This window comes from Platichthys flesus, chromosome 9 (genome assembly GCF_949316205.1).
Source record: "Platichthys flesus chromosome 9, fPlaFle2.1, whole genome shotgun sequence".
In the NCBI taxonomy this organism is placed as follows: domain Eukaryota; kingdom Metazoa; phylum Chordata; class Actinopteri; order Pleuronectiformes; family Pleuronectidae; genus Platichthys; species Platichthys flesus.
The window spans coordinates 23,913,523-23,936,109 of record NC_084953.1 but is presented as its reverse complement, the minus strand read 5'-3'; the positions used below and the strand labels follow the sequence as shown (position 1 = coordinate 23,936,109).

General features: G+C 40.9%; 2 protein-coding genes across 2 annotated transcripts in view; one reads left to right on the top strand and one right to left on the bottom strand.

The window, feature by feature from the left end:
* Window positions 1–8,760, top strand: part of si:ch211-51h4.2 (uncharacterized) — a 101,069-nt gene extending 92,309 nt beyond the window's left edge. Inside the window, exons 13-18 of the mRNA XM_062394794.1 lie at window positions 1,346–1,388; window positions 3,253–3,367; window positions 3,584–3,686; window positions 5,090–5,159; window positions 5,263–5,366; window positions 6,353–8,760. Of these exons, the coding sequence (XP_062250778.1) occupies window positions 1,346–1,388; window positions 3,253–3,367; window positions 3,584–3,686; window positions 5,090–5,159; window positions 5,263–5,366; window positions 6,353–6,563 (646 nt within the window). The 3' untranslated portion in view covers window positions 6,564–8,760. The remainder of the gene's footprint in view (window positions 1–1,345; window positions 1,389–3,252; window positions 3,368–3,583; window positions 3,687–5,089; window positions 5,160–5,262; window positions 5,367–6,352) is intronic.
* A 1,722-nt stretch (window positions 8,761–10,482) lies between these two features.
* The window catches only part of tbl1xr1a (TBL1X/Y related 1a), a 37,880-nt gene continuing 25,775 nt past the window's right edge, over window positions 10,483–22,587 (bottom strand). Inside the window, exons 3-16 of the mRNA XM_062395215.1 lie at window positions 21,657–21,753; window positions 18,869–19,014; window positions 18,557–18,782; window positions 17,715–17,847; window positions 17,219–17,360; window positions 16,514–16,577; window positions 16,041–16,138; window positions 15,867–15,927; window positions 15,654–15,775; window positions 15,341–15,415; window positions 14,758–14,885; window positions 14,053–14,218; window positions 13,833–13,934; window positions 10,483–13,718 (exon numbers count right to left, since the gene is read on the bottom strand). Coding sequence (XP_062251199.1) covers window positions 13,692–13,718; window positions 13,833–13,934; window positions 14,053–14,218; window positions 14,758–14,885; window positions 15,341–15,415; window positions 15,654–15,775; window positions 15,867–15,927; window positions 16,041–16,138; window positions 16,514–16,577; window positions 17,219–17,360; window positions 17,715–17,847; window positions 18,557–18,782; window positions 18,869–19,014; window positions 21,657–21,714 — 1,548 coding nt within the window. The 5' untranslated portion in view covers window positions 21,715–21,753 and the 3' untranslated portion in view covers window positions 10,483–13,691. The remainder of the gene's footprint in view (window positions 13,719–13,832; window positions 13,935–14,052; window positions 14,219–14,757; window positions 14,886–15,340; window positions 15,416–15,653; window positions 15,776–15,866; window positions 15,928–16,040; window positions 16,139–16,513; window positions 16,578–17,218; window positions 17,361–17,714; window positions 17,848–18,556; window positions 18,783–18,868; window positions 19,015–21,656; window positions 21,754–22,587) is intronic.

The window sequence follows — 22,587 nt, the reverse complement described above, 5'->3', positions numbered from 1 at the left end:
ACCGATACACCCCAGCCCGTCTCATCAAAGCTACAACCCCCAAACACAATAACGTGCAGTGACTTCTGTATTTCAATTACATATTAAAGTCCTGTAATGTTCAATTTATTGGGTTTGAAAGAAGGATTTTCGATCATGCTGAGTTAGTGTGAATAAATCAAATCACTTGTTTTCCAGACTTTTTCACAGCCCAAAATGTTGCTGTGAAGTGGAGATATGACCTCCAGGGATCAAGAATATCTATAAACCAAACTCTACAGTCTAGCTAGCAGTTCTTGGAGTTTAGTAGTGACTGCTGGACCTTCATACTATTAGCATGATATTTTTCACAGCCCTATCGTGTGAGCAATTAAACTGTGTTACCACCGTGTTCATTGAGGACACACATTGGCTACCTCCTACTCCCTCCACTTGCTGTTACAGTGAAGGGCTTGCTTGCGTTAGTTTGGCTGCAAAGGAAAGCAGGGAAAACAACTAATGAGACCTACAGCACGTTACAGCAGCAGCAGACAAATTGTCAAAATTAGAGTTTAAAATGGAAACACTGATTCATAGGTTTAGCCCCAGCCTCCCATTTGTTTTACGACCATTTGTGCCTCATTTAATATTAGAACAATATTCCGCCCCACACTATAGAATCTTGTATCTCTGCAGGAGATCCCTCTGCAGGCTGAAAGCTGGCCAGCTACCAGGCTCTATTTCAATGAGTCTTAATGAAGATTAATTCATGCAGTGGGCAGGATCCCTGTAATAAATGTAAAGTCACAGGAGAGTTTAAACTGAAACTAAACTAGAGCTTAGCGATAGAACTGTTGCCCACACTCCATATTGTTGACATGTGCATCCTGTTTGCTTTAATTAACCTTAAGATGAGTCTTGCACTTTATTGGTAGTATAGCATTATATAAAACCTACTGACACCCCACAAACACGCACAAAGCTCTGTTTTTGTATTAGTTTCTGGATACAGATACTTCATCTCTGTACCTCTCTTTTGCTCGCTTGTGCTGACACGTTTATTTAGAGCAGGGAGGTGAGAACCGATCTGAGATCCAATCACAAGACATGTGTGGGGCCACATGTTAATACCGGGTGTAAACGCGCACACTCAGTCAAGATTGTCATGATTTCAAGACAGCCAATTGCTGCTGTGATTTTCCAAGTCGTCGCTTAAATTTAGTTTTATTTTTAAAAATAAATGTTTTATCAATAATAACATGCAAAATCGATTGGATGCCAATTACTTCAGCAGGTTCTGGTTGAATAACTATTTGCTTTGCTCACTGACCACCTTAACAGCTCTGAAGGATATTCTAAGTCACACGTGTGTTTGTTTTCCCTTCAGGTCTGAGAAAGCAGGAGAGATTGCAACCATCCCACTGACAAAGGTGAGAGTCCATATGGCTTTTTGTGTGTTTTTATGAGTTATACAACAGAAGACACTTGTGCAATCCAAAGCACTCAGAATCTACATAATGGCTGTCGGCTCAAGCCCTTTTCAGTCAGGTAGGCATTTTAACCTCTGTCAGTCACACCTTGACCTCATATGAATACTAGTGATTTTCTCCCAGAGTCAAGGGAGCGACTGAAGTCAGTCGAGGGGGGGATGTCGCCAAGAGCAAGAAATCACAGACTTCCTATCACCTGAATGACAGTGCAAAGGGTGTACCAGTGTTTTGTTTCTCTTTGGGCACACAGTATAGAGGTAAAGGTTATAGTAGGCGATCTTCTCAGTTTTGAAGTGTGTATATCCAGACTCCAATCTACCTTTGGACTTTTGGACTTTTTATTTGCATGTAAAACTCAATGACTTGCAGATTATACCATTCCATGCTAATTGCAACCAGTTACGTCTATTGTGTGCTGATTCTCAACTAGTACCCGTTTTTAGTGGGTTGCAGGCCTTTTAAGAAAAAAATCCTGTGTGCTTTTATTTGAAGGGGATTTTTTTATGCAGCTATGTGAATAGGATCAGTTTTGTTGGTTGTCATAGATTCAGTGAGTGAGTATTCTCAGCTAAAGCTACATAACTTTGGTCTTCTTGAAACTACTTCTCAGTAGTTCGACTGTTGTATTACCTTGTGTCCTTAAGATGTCCCTTTTGGTTTTTAAATAAAATGCACCTAATTGAGTGTAAAAGGGAATATTTTCCTCTCTAGCATCGCCATCTGCTGGTCGTTTTGCTTTATCCTGAATTTTTTTTTTGTGTTTGCATAGTGTGATATTTTGTACTATCTCAGGTTAAATTTGCACCATCTTTTTATCAAATACATTTGAGAAGTTGAAGATGTTCCTCCGTTTGGGTCACGACTTGTCAAAGGGTTGATGGTGGCTTCCTAACCCAGACCTGTTGAGAACCACTGCTCTAAAACCTTCTGACATCAGCATTTATTCCGGGGTCAAATGACCCTGCAGTTGTAGGGGTTTTAATCGGCTCTGGCTCGGGATCGGCAGAGATGGAAAATTACATTCAGGTGAATGCGTTAATATAGCGGACAGAGAGTTGAGAGAGCGCCTCAGTTCTTGGTGCAGTCCTGATGTGGAACATGATGTAGCATAAGTATAGTGAGATGGACCGTGTGAATGGGTGAATTGCAAAACTGTACTGTTACGCACTTTGAGACATCAAGATGTTAAAGAAACGGACCATTCCCCATGTCCCATGAGAAACACAAGGATTAATCCAAATGCTGTTAAATTGTGTTGTGATTTGACAGTTACAACTGCTACATGAAACCCATACTGACACTTACTAGTCATAGGAGGCCTAAACTCCATGTAGCAGCTTTAATAAAAACAGTATGCATTAAAATCTGCTTTTTCATTGTGTGGTGTATAAGTTATGAGCCAGATAATTGTTTTGTGCTGAACTCAACTCAAGCGAAATGCAATCAGCGTGTGTTGGGATTAAATTACACATGAAACAGAGCTTCTAGCATAAAATTCTCCCAGATAACAACTAACTGGAATGCTAAATGGAAACATGCAGCAATTAGTTATAGCGGCTGCCCGGATCCGACTGACTAACTAATTAGCATAGAGATCGCCCAGTGGTTATCACAGCAGCAACATGCAGTTAAAATGCATAATATCATGTAAAAAGAGTCCTTTCCTGATCGTACTATTACTTTAAAGCCTGAAACAGTTTAAAGATGTTTGTGCCTAAGTATAAAAAAAACATGGCTTCCTTCTTCTGTGTGTCCTCATTTTTAACATTCGCCATCGTCCATCACCCTCCACCAACCCATGCAGATTATTAATGAACGTTACAGGGCGTACTCCTGGGTGGCTGAGCTGATACAGGTGTTTATGGCCATCAGTGTCACTGTGTCCTTCCTGGTGATGGGATCTGCCATGAAACACACCAGTAAGTTTACTGCTGTTTGGATTCATTCAGTTGTTCTGATTACATGTAGGCACAATTAACAGTAAAATAAAACAGTTAGTGTCACTTTTCCTTTGCTAGAAATTAAACTTCAGAAACCGAAAATGATAAGACCAGGGGTAAATAGTACTGGTATTCAATTTCACTTAATTGGATGATTATCCAAGTGTTTGACCTGACTGGTTGTGTTTGTTTCAGTTGATGGTCTGGTGAGCTCGATGTGGAGCAAAAGGCTGGAGTGGCTGTCTAAAGCCTGGGAGAGAAATCTGCCAAACAAACACCACATCTGCTCGGCAAGAAGGTGAGGATTGTCAGTGGGAGCAGGAGGGAAACCAAGTGTTTCATTCAGTGGAGCCTTATAATGGGTATGGATATAATGGGTCTATACTGGCTGGGTATTCCCCATTACCTACATCAGAATTGACACCATTGCTAACATGGCTACAGGAGGAAGCCACTGAGTAAGAAGTTTCATCTACGATCCAACGGGCATGGTTTTAAGTCAACTTGCCATTTTGTCTATTACATGTGTCATCATTGTGGCAGTAAGTGAACACCTTCTTAGAGGTGTGAGGTGTTATTCTGGACAGCTCAGATTTGGTCAGAGCTACACACCAGCTCTCCTGTCTCATTTCAATGTGCAATATGTAACTTCGACCACTAGGGGTCTCTCAATCAAAGCTCTTTATATACAGTCTGTGATCAAAACAAACAACAGTGGGCCAAGTTTGATGATGACATGAAGCAGCACAGAATCAGGGGAGTTGTTGTCTTCAACACCCATTGCCAATGAAAATCTGCCTGATGTGACTCAGCCACAAATCATGTTCACAGATGAGTGGCAGCGCTGACTTTTAAACATTTCAATAAGTAGTTATTTATTATTTCTTTATGAAAGTTAAAAAATAGGGAAACAGGTTCCAGTGATTTCAAGATGTTTAATCGCAAGAAAAGTGCAACAAATATCTTTGAACGAAGTAATTAGAGAGTTTTGGGTGATATGGTGTGACGCTGTGGGATGTAATGCAAACAAAAACATGAGGTCTTGGCAACGGAATTTAAACTTTCATTCCTGCCTCCTGCATGATCTACCCAGTTGCTTAAATGCTCCAGAGATGTTTCTGTTGTTGTTAACATGTCAAACATGTCTCCTGCTGTGTTGTACATATGTGAAAAGAAAACTCTGGAAGTCCAGACTTAATTGTGAAACTTTATCTGATATAACCTGGTTCGTGACATTGCATCTGTATCTTTATCTTCAGTCTGACCAGTTCAGACTGAATAAAAAGCTCATTAAATGGCCCAGAAAAAGTTGATGCATACAAATCTAAAAGTTTGAGCTAAGAACTACTCCAAGACTTCCATAATCATTATTTTAACAGCCGACAGTCATATCATAAGAACTTGCTGGTGTCTTAGATCTAACATTATTTGAGAAATGTTTTGTCAGAGTTTTGTTGTATTTTGGGTTAAAAGAATCAAAAACACACTATTAAACTACTGAGGAAATTTACTTTGGCACAAAACTTAAATTGTTTTACTCCTTGATTTTTACCTTAAAGCCAATTTCCCGCCTGGTATAGTATTTATTCGGCTGTATTTTTCCTGTCTCAACTAATGAAAAAGCGGAGGAACTTGTGGGATGTGTAATTTATTTAACGTTGACTTATAAAGCTGATGATATGCTCTTGTTTCTTCTTCCAGCTTGGCCAAAGGATTCATGTCCCTGCTCGCATTTCTTGCCATCTTTATCGTGTCAGTGTTTGATCCCAGGGTAAACACACACGCACACACACACACACACTCACACACACAAAGAAAACACAAAGGCCTCGGCTGAAAGTCTCCCACTCATCTGTGTCTCCGATCTTTGTTAGGGTTTTATTGTCATGTTGGACAAAGTTGTGTCGTTCTCTCTCAACACTGAAGTGGGACTGTTTGTCTTCATCATGCTGAGAGAATCCAGAGAGGACAGATTCCAGTGAGTTTGATTTTTGATTTATATATATTTATTTGTTTAATTAAAAGTGAAGCTAGTTTGCAGCTGATTAGTATTTGTAGCTACTTCTCTTACTAGTACTGTTACTTGTGCTCGGCTGCTCTCGTCACCCATATACTTGCTGTCAACATTCGCTGCAACACACAGACTTAACTCCATGTGCTGTGTATCTTCATTTGTTTCTCCTATATCAAGCCTTTTTACACTGTATCAAATTCTGCATTGAGCTGTAATGTGAAGAATCATTTGAGTCCATGTCATGATGATCATTTGAGTCCATGTCAACCTTGTTTATTTATTATATAAACTTTAGTCTCATTATAACTTAGGATTTTAGAATTATGGAATTGTTTGTTGGTTTGTCTGAATATACTGTATTTTGGTTATTCAAAACTTTTAACACTTCACAGGTGTGCAAAATCCTTAAAAAGGTTTTAGGAATGTTAATTCTGTGATCATTTTAGGGAACGGTGGATACTTATTCTGATCTGAATAGGATACAAAAAATAACATTGAACATGTTTGCTGAATCAAGTTACCAATAATCAATACTAGACGAATATTTATGTGTTTAAACTGTGCTGCTCCTGAAAGTGAATCCCAGTGAAAAGCACCAGATTATTTTAAGGACAATAATCAGAAAATAATGGACCTGAGTTTCCAAAGCCAAATTAAAAGTCAATTGTAAGTTCTGACTTGAAGCTTAAACACACAGTTTTCTTCCACTCTATCATTTCATTAAATTGTATTAAATCAAATAATACAAAAATAAATATCCTGAGAATCACTGCTTACAAGATTTCCCCAAATTCAGCCTTAGATTACTTGTATAATCCGGTTTTAAAGCATTTTTAAAAAACTGTTGTTGCTGTTCAAATGTTTCTCTCTGTATTAATTATTAATAACAAATGTTAATGGAAGCCGATTAGGAATGAAATCTCCCTCCCTCACCTTGCTTGTCCCATCAGACACCTCGCAGTCCCTCTTCCCGTGGGCGACTGCATCTTCAGCCTCACTTGGCTGCTCCCCACCTACTTCCTGTTTGCTGTGACTTACGACGTCCTGCAGACGCTGGCAGACGTGGCTCATTACCTGCATTTCTACAGCCCCGGTCAGGAAGCACATTACCAGAATCTGAGCATGAGCATCCCAGCAGTCAATGTCTCTGCGCTGCTCTGATCCAATGATTCAAGAAACAAGAGATGGACCACAACGGGTTGAAGTTGCCAAAAATCTGATGCTTAGCAAGAGCTTCTTTTTTTTCTCTTGTATTCACATTTATCAAGCTCTTGATGTAATCCTAAAAGTTTGAATTTAGGCTTGTTTGTTTTTGCGACGCACCCTCCCATGATCACCTAACAATCTTACAGTGCAGCGGTAGGGGGCGCCCAAGTCTCAGTTTCTTCAGGAGCTTTTTCCATGAGAACAGACCTGTAGGTGTCTACAGGATCCAAGCAAATATTGTCAGAGTAAATATCAATGATGTAAACGAGTCTCTCTCTGCCTCCCTCTCACCAGGGTTGCCAGGTCTGTGTGACAAAAACAGAACAATTACTAAAAACAGGTCCACCACCCAGGGGACAAAACTAAACAGTAGTCCAAGTCTACATGGAAACAGTTAATAATACTCAGACATATGGATGGGGGGGGGGGGGGTTGTGCCATTATAACCTACTGAAGGAGACAGGTGACATTTACATGATAAGAGTAAACTTGGTCACCCACACCATGTGACAATTACATAATCCATACGTACATCCCCAAACATCAGTGATGAGTAGGTCATCGCCTTTTTTAGTTTGAATTTATTCACAATACAACTTCTAGTCGGAATATCAATTTTTCATTTGTAAAAACAATACTCACTAACTGAAAACTGCAAGGATACAGTAGCAAATTCATATGAATATATAATATAGATATCTAAATAATAGACCACAATGCTGTTGCTGTCCAAGCTTTTGTGTCTATATGTTTGTTTGAACGACAGGTCGAGCAGACACAAGAACTTAATTTACAAACAGGTAATGAAGTAGTGAACATGCAGTTTAAAAACACAACCACTGTAATTGTTATTACTGTATATATAATTGTATATCGACACATATATACAAACATTTTACTGAAATACTTGAGACTATATATAATATGCTGTAAACTGAGCCACTATCGATATACTATAAAGAGTATTTAAAATTTCAACTATTAAAATCTAAATTATTTATTTAATTAATTATTCTATTATTAACTTCACTTCTTTAAGCTCTGTCATCATGAAATCGGTGACTTTTATAGCTTATAATGTTTTGGGGAAATTATTAATGACTTGAATAGTTTCTTTACTATAATTTGTCACCAAAAACCTTAACAGTTAGTTTTCAAGTGCAGTTTTCCAAACTTCTCAACATTTTTACATTCACGTAATGACCCTTTGAACGGGGGGGAGCCTTATTATTCTCCACGCCTCATCAGTATTCACAGTGAAACATTTGGTTCCCTTTGGATTTAGACAAGTTCAAATGCATGTTCAGAAATTCAGGAAGATTTGATTCAGTCATGCTCTCTCTGGATTTCTCCTCCCAACACACAAATGTGTCTTGACGTAAAATTAGAAAATGAAATTGCTTATAAAGTGATATAATCAAGTGCATAATTATGTTCCTCTTTACTCCAAAATGGCATTGCTCAAACATGGCACTGGTAAATGTTCCCAGTTCCAGTCTCCAGTCCAAAGGTGTGAAACGTCTTTGGCGGACGCTACTGTTCTGTTCTGATTTCAGCATCAGTCTCATTAAGTCTAATTATTGTCTCATCTGCAATGGGATCAAATAAATTACAGGAAAATTTATTTGATCCCAGCAGTCATGGCTCGCAACCGGAGTGGAGCCAGTGTTCATTTGCAATCAGTGTTAAGTTAGGAGGGAAAAATCCAAATGGCTCCAACTTCCTTTGTAGATTTGAAATAATACATCATCCCCTTTTCACCCACTTTGAAAATCCCTGCTTTATAAAACACAGAGAGAAAGAAGCATGTTTCTTTCTGATCACGTTGTTTTCTGCTGCGCACCACAGAGTTTACCCGCATGTAGACATCAACACGAGGACGCTTCAAGCTCTGTGAATCAACATTATATCGGTTTATTCAATTCATTCAAATAAATTGATTTTGACCTGAATAAAACTTGCTGGTGATATGAGTATTCTTATTTCTGTTGGGACCTGTGAGGTACAATAAGAGGCCAGGTCTCCCTCTTCTACAATCCTACCAAGGAGGCAGGCGGCCAGCTCTCTTCTCCTGCATCGCCGAGGGGGAGCCTGGCTGCTCCAGCACATCATCTCTTCCCATCTAGGATTGGGGCGCAAAGGTGCAGCTTCCAGCTCCTCTCATCAAGGTAACCTCCTCTCAAATCAAGCTCTTCCAAACTCCTAGCAGCGACTCGATGTCCTGCAGGTAAGAACCTCGAAACCACCAACTGAGCCCCACAGCTCAACAGAACTGTGAATACAGAAACCTTACGACCAACTAGAAGACTTCACAGAACTGCGAACTGAACTAAAACTTACTTTCTCCCTTTTCCAATGACTGTTAACTAAACTGGGCTCAATAATTATACTAAGCTAAGCAAGACTGTTTATTCGATTCTGTGTGATGTTAATAAGTTTGATAAGTGTGGAGATATGTTGGTTATAAATTATTCGAAAGTAAGGGTAGTTTATAATGCTCTTCACAGGCTTTCTTTGCAAACCTCTCTGACTCTTTCATTCTCTGATTTAACATCTACACAGACACATGCATATCTCCTCACCTCATTAGCTCAGACCCCCGCTACAGGTCGTAAAAATAATTCTGAAGAAAAGGGGGCTGTTAACTTTCGGATGGCCAGCGACCATCTTGAGAGCATGCTAAGATGTGAACTTTTAATTATGCCACCATCTTGAAAACACCCTGATTTACATAGGCCACATTTATTGAATGCCGAAAGGCACACCATTGTATAGTATCACTTTTAAAGCATTATTGCACAACATTGGTGTTACTGCTGCACCATCACTACACAGCATTGACACACACACACAAATAAAAACTCAAAACTCTTCAAATATCAAAATATATTTTTATTATGGACTTGTTTCACTGATCTGACTGAACCGATTACAGATCGATATAACGCAGTGGCAAAAACCAAACCAAAGGCTCATGGGAGAGATGCTGTCGGGCTGACATGATGTTGTGATGCTCTGTTCCAACTGACTTACTGTGCTGGACAGGCCTACTGATGGCAGCACATTAGAGGCGATAGCCTGTATGAGTTTTAGATTCAGCAGCCGCTGGCGTAAGTGCTTCATATACAGGGGAGAGAGAACATTTTAATGTTCCCCAGGACTTTGAAACATGAACTTTGTTACCGCAGACTATTAGAAATCTCCAATTGCAGGGGACGGAGGAGAAAATGTTTTGGCGTAGTTGAACAAATGTTTGTGAGAAGCTTCGCTGCTCTGGACGCAGTTATTGGTTTAATCAAACCTCAGTGAAGCCACTTACTGTTAAACTTTAACAGTAATGCTCGGATACAAGATCCAGTTAAAAAGACAGTATATGGTAATGACTTATTCGGCCAATGTTTGCTGACTGATAACTGGGTTTTAGTGCTTCTCTTGCTCAACCGCGGTTGAACCCACGTATGGTAGTGTGTGTGTGTGTGTGTGTGTGTGTGTGTGTGTGTGTGTGTGTGTGTGTGTGTGTGTGTGTGTATATGCATGCGTGCGTGATGGGACACTTACAGCCTCGAAAAAGATATTCAGCATGTACATAAAAAGCATTTGTCGACTTCCTTAGTGACCAGAATCTACTGTTAAGTGCCTAGGAGATAAAGCATCATCCAATGCCAGGTCGACAAGGGTGAAAAACCCACCAATGTTGTTTATTAATGTACGCTTATGAGAATAGCAGCCACACTACTGCGCTAAGAGGTTTTCAAAAATCTCCATACGCAGCCAACGAGATTATTTGCTTCCAGAGCAACTTTCTCCACAGATCTTCTGTACGACTTTTGATTTCAGCGATTAGAAGAGAAGGGACAGAAAAATAAATCTTGGCTTGATTGAAAAATTACAATTTTATTCAATTTGTCTTGTGTGTAAGCCAAGAGGAGCTTCAGGAGAGACTTACTTCCTGGGACAAGCCTTCCCAAAAAGATTCAAGCAAAAGAAAAAAAACATTTCTTTATTAAAACATAGACAAATTTAGTGGTGATTCCTGGGGAAGCTCTTCCCAGGCGAAGTTGCCTTCAGAATGACAGCTCAGCTCAGTAAGCCTTACATTACACGGTCAACCTTTACTATTTGCAATAGCATCCACGTAGCACAACAAAAGTCTTTGAAATTTATAGAACAGGTAATTGAACACTGCCAATAAATCATCAATTCACATTTTTTTTTCAAATCTACAAAGAAATTACAAAAATGTAACTTTAAATTTGTCTTTAAAAGAGTATAAAATGTTTAGTCAGCGGAGAACCTCAGAATAGAACGTGGGCAGGATTTTGGTGAAGAACCAATGACGAAGGCGATAGAGGGCAGATGGATTAAATACACAAGAGGTTACAGCTTGTTTTCTGTTTTTATGGACTGTGAACGTCATGGAACACACTATTCAGATATCTAATGTCTGCTTTGTTAAGCTCTGGCTGGATTCTAAACAGCATATCAGAGTAGCAGTGTCCTTACTCGCCCACATTATGAACCATATGGGTTATGATAGAGAACATTTTTAATAGTTGCATATTGCTTTCACATTTGATCTGCTTTTGGGCTCCATTCTGAATAAGCAACCTTGTGCCAGGGACCTGTCAGTTAAAAAGCAACAGGAAAAAAAAATACAATCCTTCATGGCTGCATTTACACAGGTTTGAGACTGAAGTTATGAACCTTTTCATGAAGTTCGAAGGTTAAAAACAAAGAATGTCTCTCTTTCTCTTCCTCTGTAAAAACACTGACGTCCTCTTCTCCATGCCAGAGAAATGTGGATGGCTGGGTTATTAAAAGAGTAAAAATAAAGCACATTACAACTTCGATTACACAAGTCTGGGAGGCAGAGCTGCTCTGGAGTTATATTAACGTCACTGTTTGAATTGAATGTTTGAACAGAGTGAAGCCATGGAAGTTTCTCTTAGTGGAAAATGTTTGCAAACCGGCTAATTTGAATGTTGAGGACAAAACTTTGGTCTGAAAACATTTGAAATGAAATTATTGGAGATGACATTTCCCTTAATAATTCAAAACTAAACAGACATCAGGCAGGTGTGGCTGCTATGAGAATGGAACATCGCTTGACCAGCGAGTTTAGAGTAGCTACACGAAAGCTGTGTCCAAAACGGATCCGTTTGGTATTTACTCGCCGACATTTCAGAACAGAATCTGAATTCTGAAATATTCACATAAACATTCCCATGATGGAACAAGACAGTAGTGTCCACATTAGGTTGAATACTTTGCTAACAACCCCACAACAAAATGTGCAAAAATTTAAATTGTGCGTCAGTAAGTCTTAAATATGTATTCTTCTTCTTTTCTTTCTTCAAGAGCCTGGTCTTTCAGTTTAAGAGCTTGTGCTTAGATTTCCTGTGCTCCAGCTTCAGCATCATCTCCTCACGCTGACGCTGCTTCTGTGCACATGTGAAACGTCTGCTCCTTGGATTTTTTCCCTCCGCGGCAACAAATGAAATTGAGGATAAGAGTTAAAGCTGGACCGCAGGAGATCTGAGCACAAGCAGGCTATATTTGATTGAGAGCCTTTGAAAATTGGAACGTGAAATCAGTCAGTCTTATCCTGGGAACTGAAAGACCTCTCTTTTAAATAAAGAGAGGGAAAATCCTCCATCAATGTAAAATAAATTAATTTTGTGACACATAGGAAGCAATAAACAGGCTGGTTGGTTTTGAACACAGCTTAAGTGTCCTGTCTGCAGTGGAGCTCTTGTGTCTGTGATGCGAGTCGTGTGGTGGGTTTTTCTTTGGCTCTGCCGTCTGTGGTTGAACTCACTGAGATGACTTCAGATCATCGACCTCTGAGAATCTAATATCTGCAAAAACTAAAAGGAGCTTGTAATGGGATTAATCGGCTGACATGATTTATGTCACCTCACCAGAGAGTGGGGTTTTGATGAAACACTTTAAGTCAGATAAATGCTGTGTCCAGGGCGGTACCCAGAGTACACCAGTTATACATGCAACTTTGTATGGTTTTCCCGAAAGGTACGAATGCTTCTGGCTGATGAACTGATTCAAGATGGCAACCTGACATACTGCTGCAATACCTTAAACTAAGAACTACGTTGAATATTGAGACAAGTGGAGGGACCAGTCGGCCTCCTGCCAATTTCAGTTTTTTTCCTCCAATCCAACCGGTGACCTCTTCGACTGAGGCGTCGAGGGAGGAGGACTGTGGGTAAAAGCACGTCAACAGTGCACAGAGGAGCTGTTTTTAAAGCATCTACATGTTCATCATCAGTGTCACGTGTCCAGAGGCAAATGTACGAGAAGAGTCCAGAGTTTGTCCTCTGGAGGAAACTTCACATGAATTGCTGCATTCTGACCCACTGACATCTGCAGAAACCACTACTGGAAAAAAACAACCTTTATGTTTGTCACATCAGTTTAAAATCATGACGAGGACACGGTTTATTAGAACTGTTTGGTGCGCATGTCTGTGAGTATGTACTTCTCCACATAATAAAACTCTGACCTGACCAGCCCCTTCCCCTTCCCCTGGAGATAAAAAATATAAAAACATTGAAACAAGAGATCCGGAAAAAAAAAAAACTAAGTGCCATCCTGTTTTATGGTGGAGAAGTTGATATGTCTGCACAATGAGATCCAGCTAGTAACAAAGATCAACACTTTTTTCATTGTTTTTCATTTTGATGACAATGAGCATGGTTTAAGATCAAAAAAAGCAAAATAGCTTCCAAATTTGGTACATATACGGATCTGTAACTTTTTTTCAGTTTTTCTTTTTTTTTTTAAATCACTGCGTCCCTTCTGCATCTCTGTAAGAGTCTGCACGGATAGAGAGGGGCGCTTCCATCTGCGCGCTTATCCATCCATCTTTCTGTCTGTCCATCTGCTCATCCCTCTATCTGGACCTGCTGTGTCGGGTGCTTGCTTCCTGTTCTTGTTTCCTGCTTCCTGTCTGTCGGTGGGCGGGGCCATAGTCGTAAGCGTGAGCAGTACGCAGGGCAGGCAGGGACAGTCATTTGGCTATGTACACATTCATGGTCGGTCCATGGCTTCCAACAAACAGCAGCACTATTTCCGCAGGTCTAGTACACACACCTGAGGAAGAAGAGCAGAGGTATGAAGAACTGATGGGAAACAACAATTACCATAAAAGCTAAAGTGAAGGCGGTGTGCAGCTCAACATCGTTACAAACAGTCCTGTGTACTTACAGATCCGTCTGATGCGCTGGCTCCGACTTTGTCCCCTGCTGCATTCCAGCAAACCTCGAAGATTCCCCCCGTCCCTCTGTAACTGTGGACTAAAGCGCCCGTCTGCAGACACAAGACACACAAACATTGTATTTACATCGTAACATATTATATGAGAAGGGAATTTAAAGGTTCCTCTGAGTTTTGAGTGGTTGAGGTCACATCACATGTCTCCCCCTACCTGTGTATTCCAGATGTGCACGCATTTGTCAAAAGAGCCACTGGCCAGATGCCGACCATCGGGGCTGAAAGCCACACTGTAGACAGGCTCCTGGTGTTTAGTCAGCGTATGGATACAGATGCCTCTCTCCACGTCCCAAAGACGAACTGTGGAGTCAAACGATGCACTGTGGAAACAGGAGACCAAGAAATGTTTTAGTGAGCAGAAACCTACATTAGGCTACAGGTGTAATGCCTGTCAGGGGTTGAGATTATATGACCACATCAATATTCAAGTGGAAAAAAGGCACAAAAGAAGACACAGACTTATTTAATATACTGTGACATAGAGCTGCTGATATGAATCTATAAGACAGATACAAGTTCAGCTCTGAGATAGACTGGCGACCTTTCCAGGATGAACCCTTACTCCCTCCCAGTGTCTGCTGGGACATGTGGGTAACAATCCACCATGTAGCAAACAGTTTCTAATGTATGCTAATAAAATATTAGGAATGTGCTTGATGTCATTAGGAGGATTTTATTAAATAAAACAGAGCACATGAGTAAGTATTCTAAAGTATTTTCCTCATAAGACATGAGAAAGTCATGACTTCTTTCAGACAAAGGGAGAGTCCTGGTCCCAGTCACATTTACTCTAAATGAATAACGCTCAAGACTACCACTTGAAACTGTTATAAATTAAGTACTGTACAAATTTACACACCTGGCTAGCATGAGGTTAGCACTGGGATTGTTGGTTCCTGGCCCTGTGGGACTCCATTTGATGGTGTAGATTTCTTTACTGTGGGCCTGCAGGTCATGGACACATGCATCCTGCTTCATACTCCAAATCTGAAAACACAAAGAGCAAATTTCAACCTTTACGTTTATGAATCATCAAGTTGCAGGTGTCTTACACATAGAAAATACAGCTGCACAGGCTGGTAACATATTGACTACTGGAAATATTTGAGGAGAACAAACTGCCCAACAGTTTATTTCAAGGCAGCATTGGGTTTAACATTTGTCCTTATCAAATTTAGAGCAGAGAAAATGGAAAAGGGTGAACATTTATATAATTTAGTTATTCAAAAGCTTGTTATTAATTATCTCATCTGACTCTACATACTCAGGGTTTGAAATGTGACAACATTTCACCTGTGGGAAACTATAGGGAGCCACTCCAATCCCCAGACACTTTCATTACTTTAACCAAGGCCCAGCACTTTCAGGTCGAGGGCAGCAGGGATGGTGATAATGACAGTACGATATGTCCAACATTTCACCAGGTTTAGTTCTCGGCTCACCTTCAACGTCATGTCATCTGAGCAGGAGGCCAGCAGGTTCCCTGTGGGATCCCACTTGATTGCATTTACTTCATTCTGAGGAAAGAGGGGAAAGGGATGAATGGGATGTAGGGGCATAAAGTGTTTTGTTTGTTTGTCATCATCCAGCCATACTATTTGAAAAGAGGGTGCAACTAAATATACCCTTCTCCAGACCGGTTTAGACCAGCTATTCATTCAAACAATAACAGCAAGTTGTATTCTCCTCTGCTATGTTATAAAACATTGAGGGATCACATTTAGACACATAGCCACACACAAATGAAGCACTTACTGTGTGTCCCTGGAATGTTTTAATAGGTCTGTCCTGTCCTAGTTTACAGACATGGATGCACATGTCTGTGCTGCAGGAGGCAAACGTGTTGTTGCTCTGCCAGTCCACGTCTAGAGCTGGAGCTATGGGAGAGGAGAAGGAAACAGTGTGAGACATTATAACTCATACACAACTGGAAAGCTTGGGGGATCAGTGGTGCAGATGCTCTGGTACCTGAATGAAATGGGAATTGTTGTTTGGCTTCTCCTGTATGAGCGTCCCATATGATTGTTGTCTGGGAGGATACACACATGTATAGTTAGAGTTGACAATGTCAGCACAGTGGTAAAAGGCTGTTACTCCATGTGTTGACATCTGAGCTAATCTAAATAACAGCTCCTTATTTACCTTGTCTACTCCTGCACTGAGGATAAAATTGCCTTTTTTATTCCACTTGAGGGCAAAGATGGGACCTTTGTGTTGGCCGAGTGTACTGGCCAGGTTACCTGTGGAATGAAACACAAACTGTAAGTGACTTGAAACCACTACGACAAAATGCAAACAAGGGTCTAAATAACACAAAATGTGTCAACTCCTCTGATAATAATACACTGTAACCCAGACTGAGTCTATGTAATATACAGACCAGCCTCTAGGTGGCAGCATTGTTCAAAGATTGACTGAGCCATGTGGTGTGCATGCTGTAGTACAGGTTAAGTCCTTTATTACAGCATCAAGCATTGCCACACCACTGTGCGTATACTTCAACGCAGCGCTTATTCACTTTCATTATTTTTTAATAACAAGACAGAGATTGATGTGAATGAAAGCCCCTTCCCCAAATACTCTATGATATGTTTATTAAACCGGTGTCTTCTCACCATCCTTCGTCCATATTCTGGCAAATCCGTCATAGGAGCCTGTTGCTAACAGCGTGCCCTCGCTCTGTCAGAGAGAAAGAGCCAGAGATAAGCATTGTGTGTGATCGTCAGACAGATAATGTGGACATGTCTCCAGAGTGATGTTGTCTCTCTCACTTGCAGTATTTTCCTAAAGGCTGAGAGAAGGTTTGCTGTGATTCAGCTGGTATCATGAGAGAGAGGCCTGTGTTTTCCATCAGCGTGGAAGCTTTCCAGGAAATGTTTGCCTCTGCCCTTGGCTCAGCTTTACAGTCCACTGGCTGAACTGAAGGGAAAATTCCACTCTGTGATACTCCTGTGTTTGATTTCATCAAAACTTATGTTCAGTGCTCTCTGGGATGGAAACGTTTGGTGTAATTTACCTTCACAGTGTATGAAGGACTGTAGATGCTGTATGTTACTGTAAGTACAGTGTGTGTATTCTATCTATATTGTTTTCTATGTTCAACCAATGGCATAGCCTTTAAATCAACAGTGGAAATCATCCTTCAGAACTAACCATTAAAAACAACCACACTTTAGAGTGTGTAGCAGAATGAAAGAGAAACGTTCCGAAATATTTCTTGTACTACGTCAAGACTTTCATCTGGTCCGATATTTTTAAACAAATACAGCCAGGCCGGGTGAGTCACGTTACATCATGTATGTGTGTGTCAGTGTCCTTACATTCCAGTCTAGCGAGGTGACGTCTTTGTTGCTAGGGACGTCCTGCCCTCCCTCTCGTATGCAGTGTCTCAGGACCAGCTGTGTAGAGCTGCTTGTACTGTTCTCACTCAGGTTCCAGATACGAGCTGTCGAATCCCCAGACCTGAGACAGACAGAGAGACCAGGACGGAAACATGAAGCTAACGCCCATACATTAACCTGGTGGACTTGTCATATTTGTTGCCACGACAGGTATTGTTTCAAGTTGTAGCAGTGAACAAATTGTCCTTGTTACCTGTGAACTGCTTTAAATACCTATTTAAATTAGCTTGAAAAGGATTAGACGACGGAATTTCAGACAATCGTTGTATCACACAAGCAATAGATCAATCACTTACTTATTTTTCAAATAATTGAGGAATGAATTTGCATCAAAACAGTGAAAGTTCACTTGTTTTATTTATAAAACAGAAGGACCAGGGTGATCGGAAAAGGTTAGCAGGGGAGGGTGACTCACCCTGATGCCAGCAGGTCGCTGACTGGGTTCCAGGCACAGATGAAGACCTCTGACTCATGGCCCCTCAAGACCATGGCCTTGTTCTGAGGGATCTCCACGTCTCCATCCACCTCCATCAGGTCTGCGTGGTTGTCTGAGCACAGAATTAGAAGAGTGAGAATAATATCCAGACACTATTGACCTCCTGTAAACGCTTCACAGCTCTAAAATAAACAGAAATAAAGGAAATCTGAAAGTTGTAGTTAGATGAAATAAAATCAAACTAATTTTAACTGAAGGTTCTACTTTGTCAAGGCAGGTAACATTAATTTCATGTCTAACAGTGACCAGTAGCGTTGTTGTCAAATGCAAAGGCAAATTCATGCATTGAAGCTACACTGCAGGTACGCACGTAGCCTACACACGGGGCCGAGCAGTCATAGTTGTGCGTTGGTGTGTGAGTCGTGCTGCAATTACACCACAGAATCGCCAGTGGAAGTAGAGTTTCTATACTGGTTTTGAATGTCTTCCAGTTTCTGGTCGGCTCATTTACAACTTTTTTGGCATCTCTGTTTACTTCAGAATAATGGCTAGTGGAACATATTGGAGTAGGAGCTGATAGATGTTGAAGAGCAATAATTTCTTCTTAAAGAACTGCAACGAAGAAAAGAAAGACGTCGTCCGTGTTCGCTAGTACAACTCAATCTAAAAATGGCATTGAATCAGTCGGACCAATGGGGTCTGCGTCGTCTTGACGTGTAATAACATTTTTGGTGAGGGTACCGCATAGGGCTCTGCGTAGGGTGCGTGGTAGCATTGACGCAGAAACGTGTATTGGGCATTAGTGTAAGTACTTGACTCACTTGCTAAGGCGTGGGCTCCGTTCTCCTCCCCGTTGGCAGTATTCTCTCCGTTCTTGGCATTGCCAGCGATACTGCCTCCAGTCGCCGACGCCGGCACTGAAGCGGCGGCCTGCTGCTGGGCCATCTTGTCCCTGTAGGCCTGTTGCCGCGTCTGGACGACGTCTGGCATCACCGCGTCAATTAGGGACAGAGACTCAATAGGCCGTCCGTCAAATAACGTTCCGTCCTGGAGAAAGGGAGAAGAAACCAGTAAGCGGGGGGGACGTGGGAGGAGGAAAGCAAGCAGGGGTTTCTATTAGCCTATTGTCCCACCTCATTGATGCTGACTTCTGCCTCGACGTACTGCAGGCCCTTCTGGATGATGCTGATGAGGGCAGCAGGGGGAACCAGAGCACCATTGATGTTGGACTGGCTGATGTGACTTTCTATACCAAATGTGAACGCTGAGTGGGAGAACCCTGGAGAAGAGATGAAGAGGGAAGATGAGAATGAGGTACATTTAGAACATTTGAAAGCAACAATACACTGTTTATCACACTAAATAGTCTTTACCCCAATTCTAATAAAACATGACATAAATTGGGTACCATACAGACATAGATATCCTTAACTACGATGTAGTAAAGTGCCCTGATACTTGCACTTTGTACAATGTAACGTTTTAGAATGTATTCATAAAACATGGAATAACCGATCCATGCCGTGTTGTACCTCTCTCCCACTGTCTATTTATAGCCGTTGTGTTATCCAATCATTCACCGTGATTTTAATTATTAAATACTCCATGACCTAATGGGAACTCCCAACTTTCATCTCCATGCTAAGGCTGCATCCACACTAACGCCGGGTTCACACCGGACCCGGAAGCGACGCCAAAGCGAGGCGTAAGCGCAGCGCCAATTCTCTGGCTCCCATCCACTCCCATGTTAAACCGCAGCGCACACCGGAGGCTGAAGCGTAGCGTTGTGCCGCGGCGGCCTAGCGCCGTGAAGCGCTCGTACAAAGAGAGATGGGGGGGCGGCTACATTTTCGGAAAATATACTTTAGTGGAGAATACGTCATTCACCCTCGACACCCGACATTTAACGGAGCAAACAGCGAAGTTCTTCAACATGGATGACATTAAATTAATAATTGAAGTGGAGAAGTGCAGTGAGTTGTATGATCCTCGGAACATGTTGTATAAAGACAACACTAAAAAGGACACATGTTGGGACGCGGATGCAGTTCATTTTGGAGCAACAAGTAAGTATATGCTTGAAAAAAAATATTAAATGCCGTTTTTACTGCAGGCTGATAACAGCGGCGCTTTGGCGTCGCTACCGCGCCCGGTGTGAACCGCCAAGCGCCGGCGCTTTAGGGATTAGCGCTACCGCCTCGCTTCGGCGTCGCTTCCGCGTCCGGTGTGAACCCGGCGTAACAGGGTTTCATTTTAAAAGAGTGTTTTGAATCTGAAAGGTAAAAAATTCTGCTTTCACCACTGGTGGCCGAGTCATGACTCATAATGACTGATTCACCAATCACTAAGAGAATGTGTCAACGTTTCCAAATGTCAACGTTTATGCCCATTCAAGCAAGCAGCCCCGGAGTTATCAAACAGACAGCATTTCCAAAACTCCACGGTAATGTGGGAGGCAGGCGTTAAACAGCAACAGTGATTAGTTTTAAAAGTAAAACAATCTTTAAGGTCATGACCAACTACTCCCTGCATATGGTGAGTACAGGCTCTATGTTGAATTTAAGAGTCTGTCGCTCATTCTTTTCACCACAACTGAGCACAGACCCAGTTTTTTAAGGCAGAGTTTCCCTCCCTCTATAAAAAATTGCACGACGTGATAACATGCCAGGGCCGCAACCCAGGCCTGACATCAAAACAACAAGCCCTTTAAAGCAAATATAAATCTTTCAATATTTGAATTAACAATTAAAACTGTGACAGAATTTAGTTAATTTAGATGCCGTCTACATCTTATCAAATATCTTATGTAATGTGATACATATGAGATCAGGGAACAGAAGGGTTAGTTACAGACACTACAGTTACATTGTTCCACACATGTAACAGTGAAGCAGTGGCAGCCGAGCCGTCTCCTCTGCCCTGATATGAGGACTTACACAGCTCACAACATTTGGATAAAGGTTATAATCCATCACAGCTGCAGAGCTGCTCACAGAGAGCAGGAAGCCTGAGTCTATTAAAGTGTCCATGATCAGACTCGTCCAAATGAAAAGGTTTCATGTCACCACCATATTTTTTAATTGACCCTGAATCTACTCCTGATGTTCAGGTCAGTGCTCTGTTTGGCAGCTCCACGGTCTCTGCGCCAGTGTATGCTCTGTGAGTAAGTCTTTGTATGTTCTTTGTTAAGCCTTTTCGAGTGTTCTTGGGGTAATGGTGCAATATGAATACAGACCATTTAAAACCTACGACAGATTAATCACTGTATCCCACTGTATGGTTTAATATCGTACCTGTATGTAACACTGTGGACTGACACTGTTGTTTCACCACATTCTGGATTTCATACAACAAGCTGATCCACACCAACTGTGTTATGTACACACAAGGATCAAGTTGGCCAAACAAACAAACCGGCAGCTCTCTGGTGTTTGTGGAATTGACCTAATTTTCTCTCAGAAGTCAGTCAGTCAATGAAAAGGCAAAACTCACTCTAAATATTTAAATAAACACTTCTTGATTCAACTCTAGGATTGCTTTGGAGGATGCTGTCCTGTTGAGCTACATTAGGTTGTCTTTCTTATATTTTATTCAACAATGTATACCAGTGAGGGTAGGCTAAACAACAGAGACACCTCTGTATAATACATTGAACCAAAACACCTAGTTAGTTAATTAACGACATCACTGATACTCATTCAACATGATGCTGCAAAGGGACATCCACATTTAAAACGAGAAGTAAAACAAAAGACAATAGGTTTATAAGGCAGGTTGTAGGAGAGAGAGGCACTAATGAATTATCAATATATGTGTTACCACAGGCCGGTGGGTTCTGAGGCAATCACAGTTAGTTTCTAAAGCAGCTGTATTAGGAATAAGAGGGATGAATATATGATGAGTGACACGACTGGAGGATACCTGACTCCTGTAGGTATCTGTAGACCAGGAAGTTGACCTCATCACTGCTAATGCTCATCTTTACTCCTGTTACACCATGAGGTCAGCACACACACACCTGAAAACACAGAGAGACAGGTTGATCAGTGGAGGGAAATACTAACTGCGGCTGCTCAGAGAAGATTACACAATCAATTTGACCACAGCACAAAAAACAGAGAGTGAATATCAGGAAATAAACATGTTTTCATCAAAATGAAATGAAGATGAATTAACCGTTGTGTGTGAACGTTAACATTAAATTGAACTGAATAGATCCGCCTCTTGTCACAATACATTATCCAGCTATCTGTGTCAGTAACAGACCGATAATCCAATTTAAGTATCCGATACGTCATCCGTATATTTGATAAATGTGATTATAAAATGTGAAACCAAATAAGAGAAATGTAACAAATCTTTCTCATTCATTTGCTTTGACTATTTCATTGTTTAAATAATGGGCTAAGTGATATGAACAAAATATATAGCAAGATTAACATTTCCATATTAGTTGGTAAATAAATAATTATCTAGATAAATGTCACATTATTATTTCTTTTCACTCTTATGTTTGTTGGAAGGTTGTGGTTCTCTCTTCTTTATGATCAGAGAATGTCAAACACTTGATAAACAGCAAAACATTTTACAAATCTGATGTCGTTCCATTCTGTGTTGTATCTCCTCACAGTGCAAACACAATGCATAAGCATTATATTGATATGTATTGGACTCTTGTCCTATTGCTTAAAATTATATTGTGATAATTATTGATATTTACTATATTACCCAGCTCTGTTTAAATATATACAACTTGTATAGGATAAGGGGAGGTGTTTTCAGAATGTATATTGAAGGCAGCTCGGAGAGACAGAATGATCAGTTAGTACACACCTGGTATTAACATCCGTCC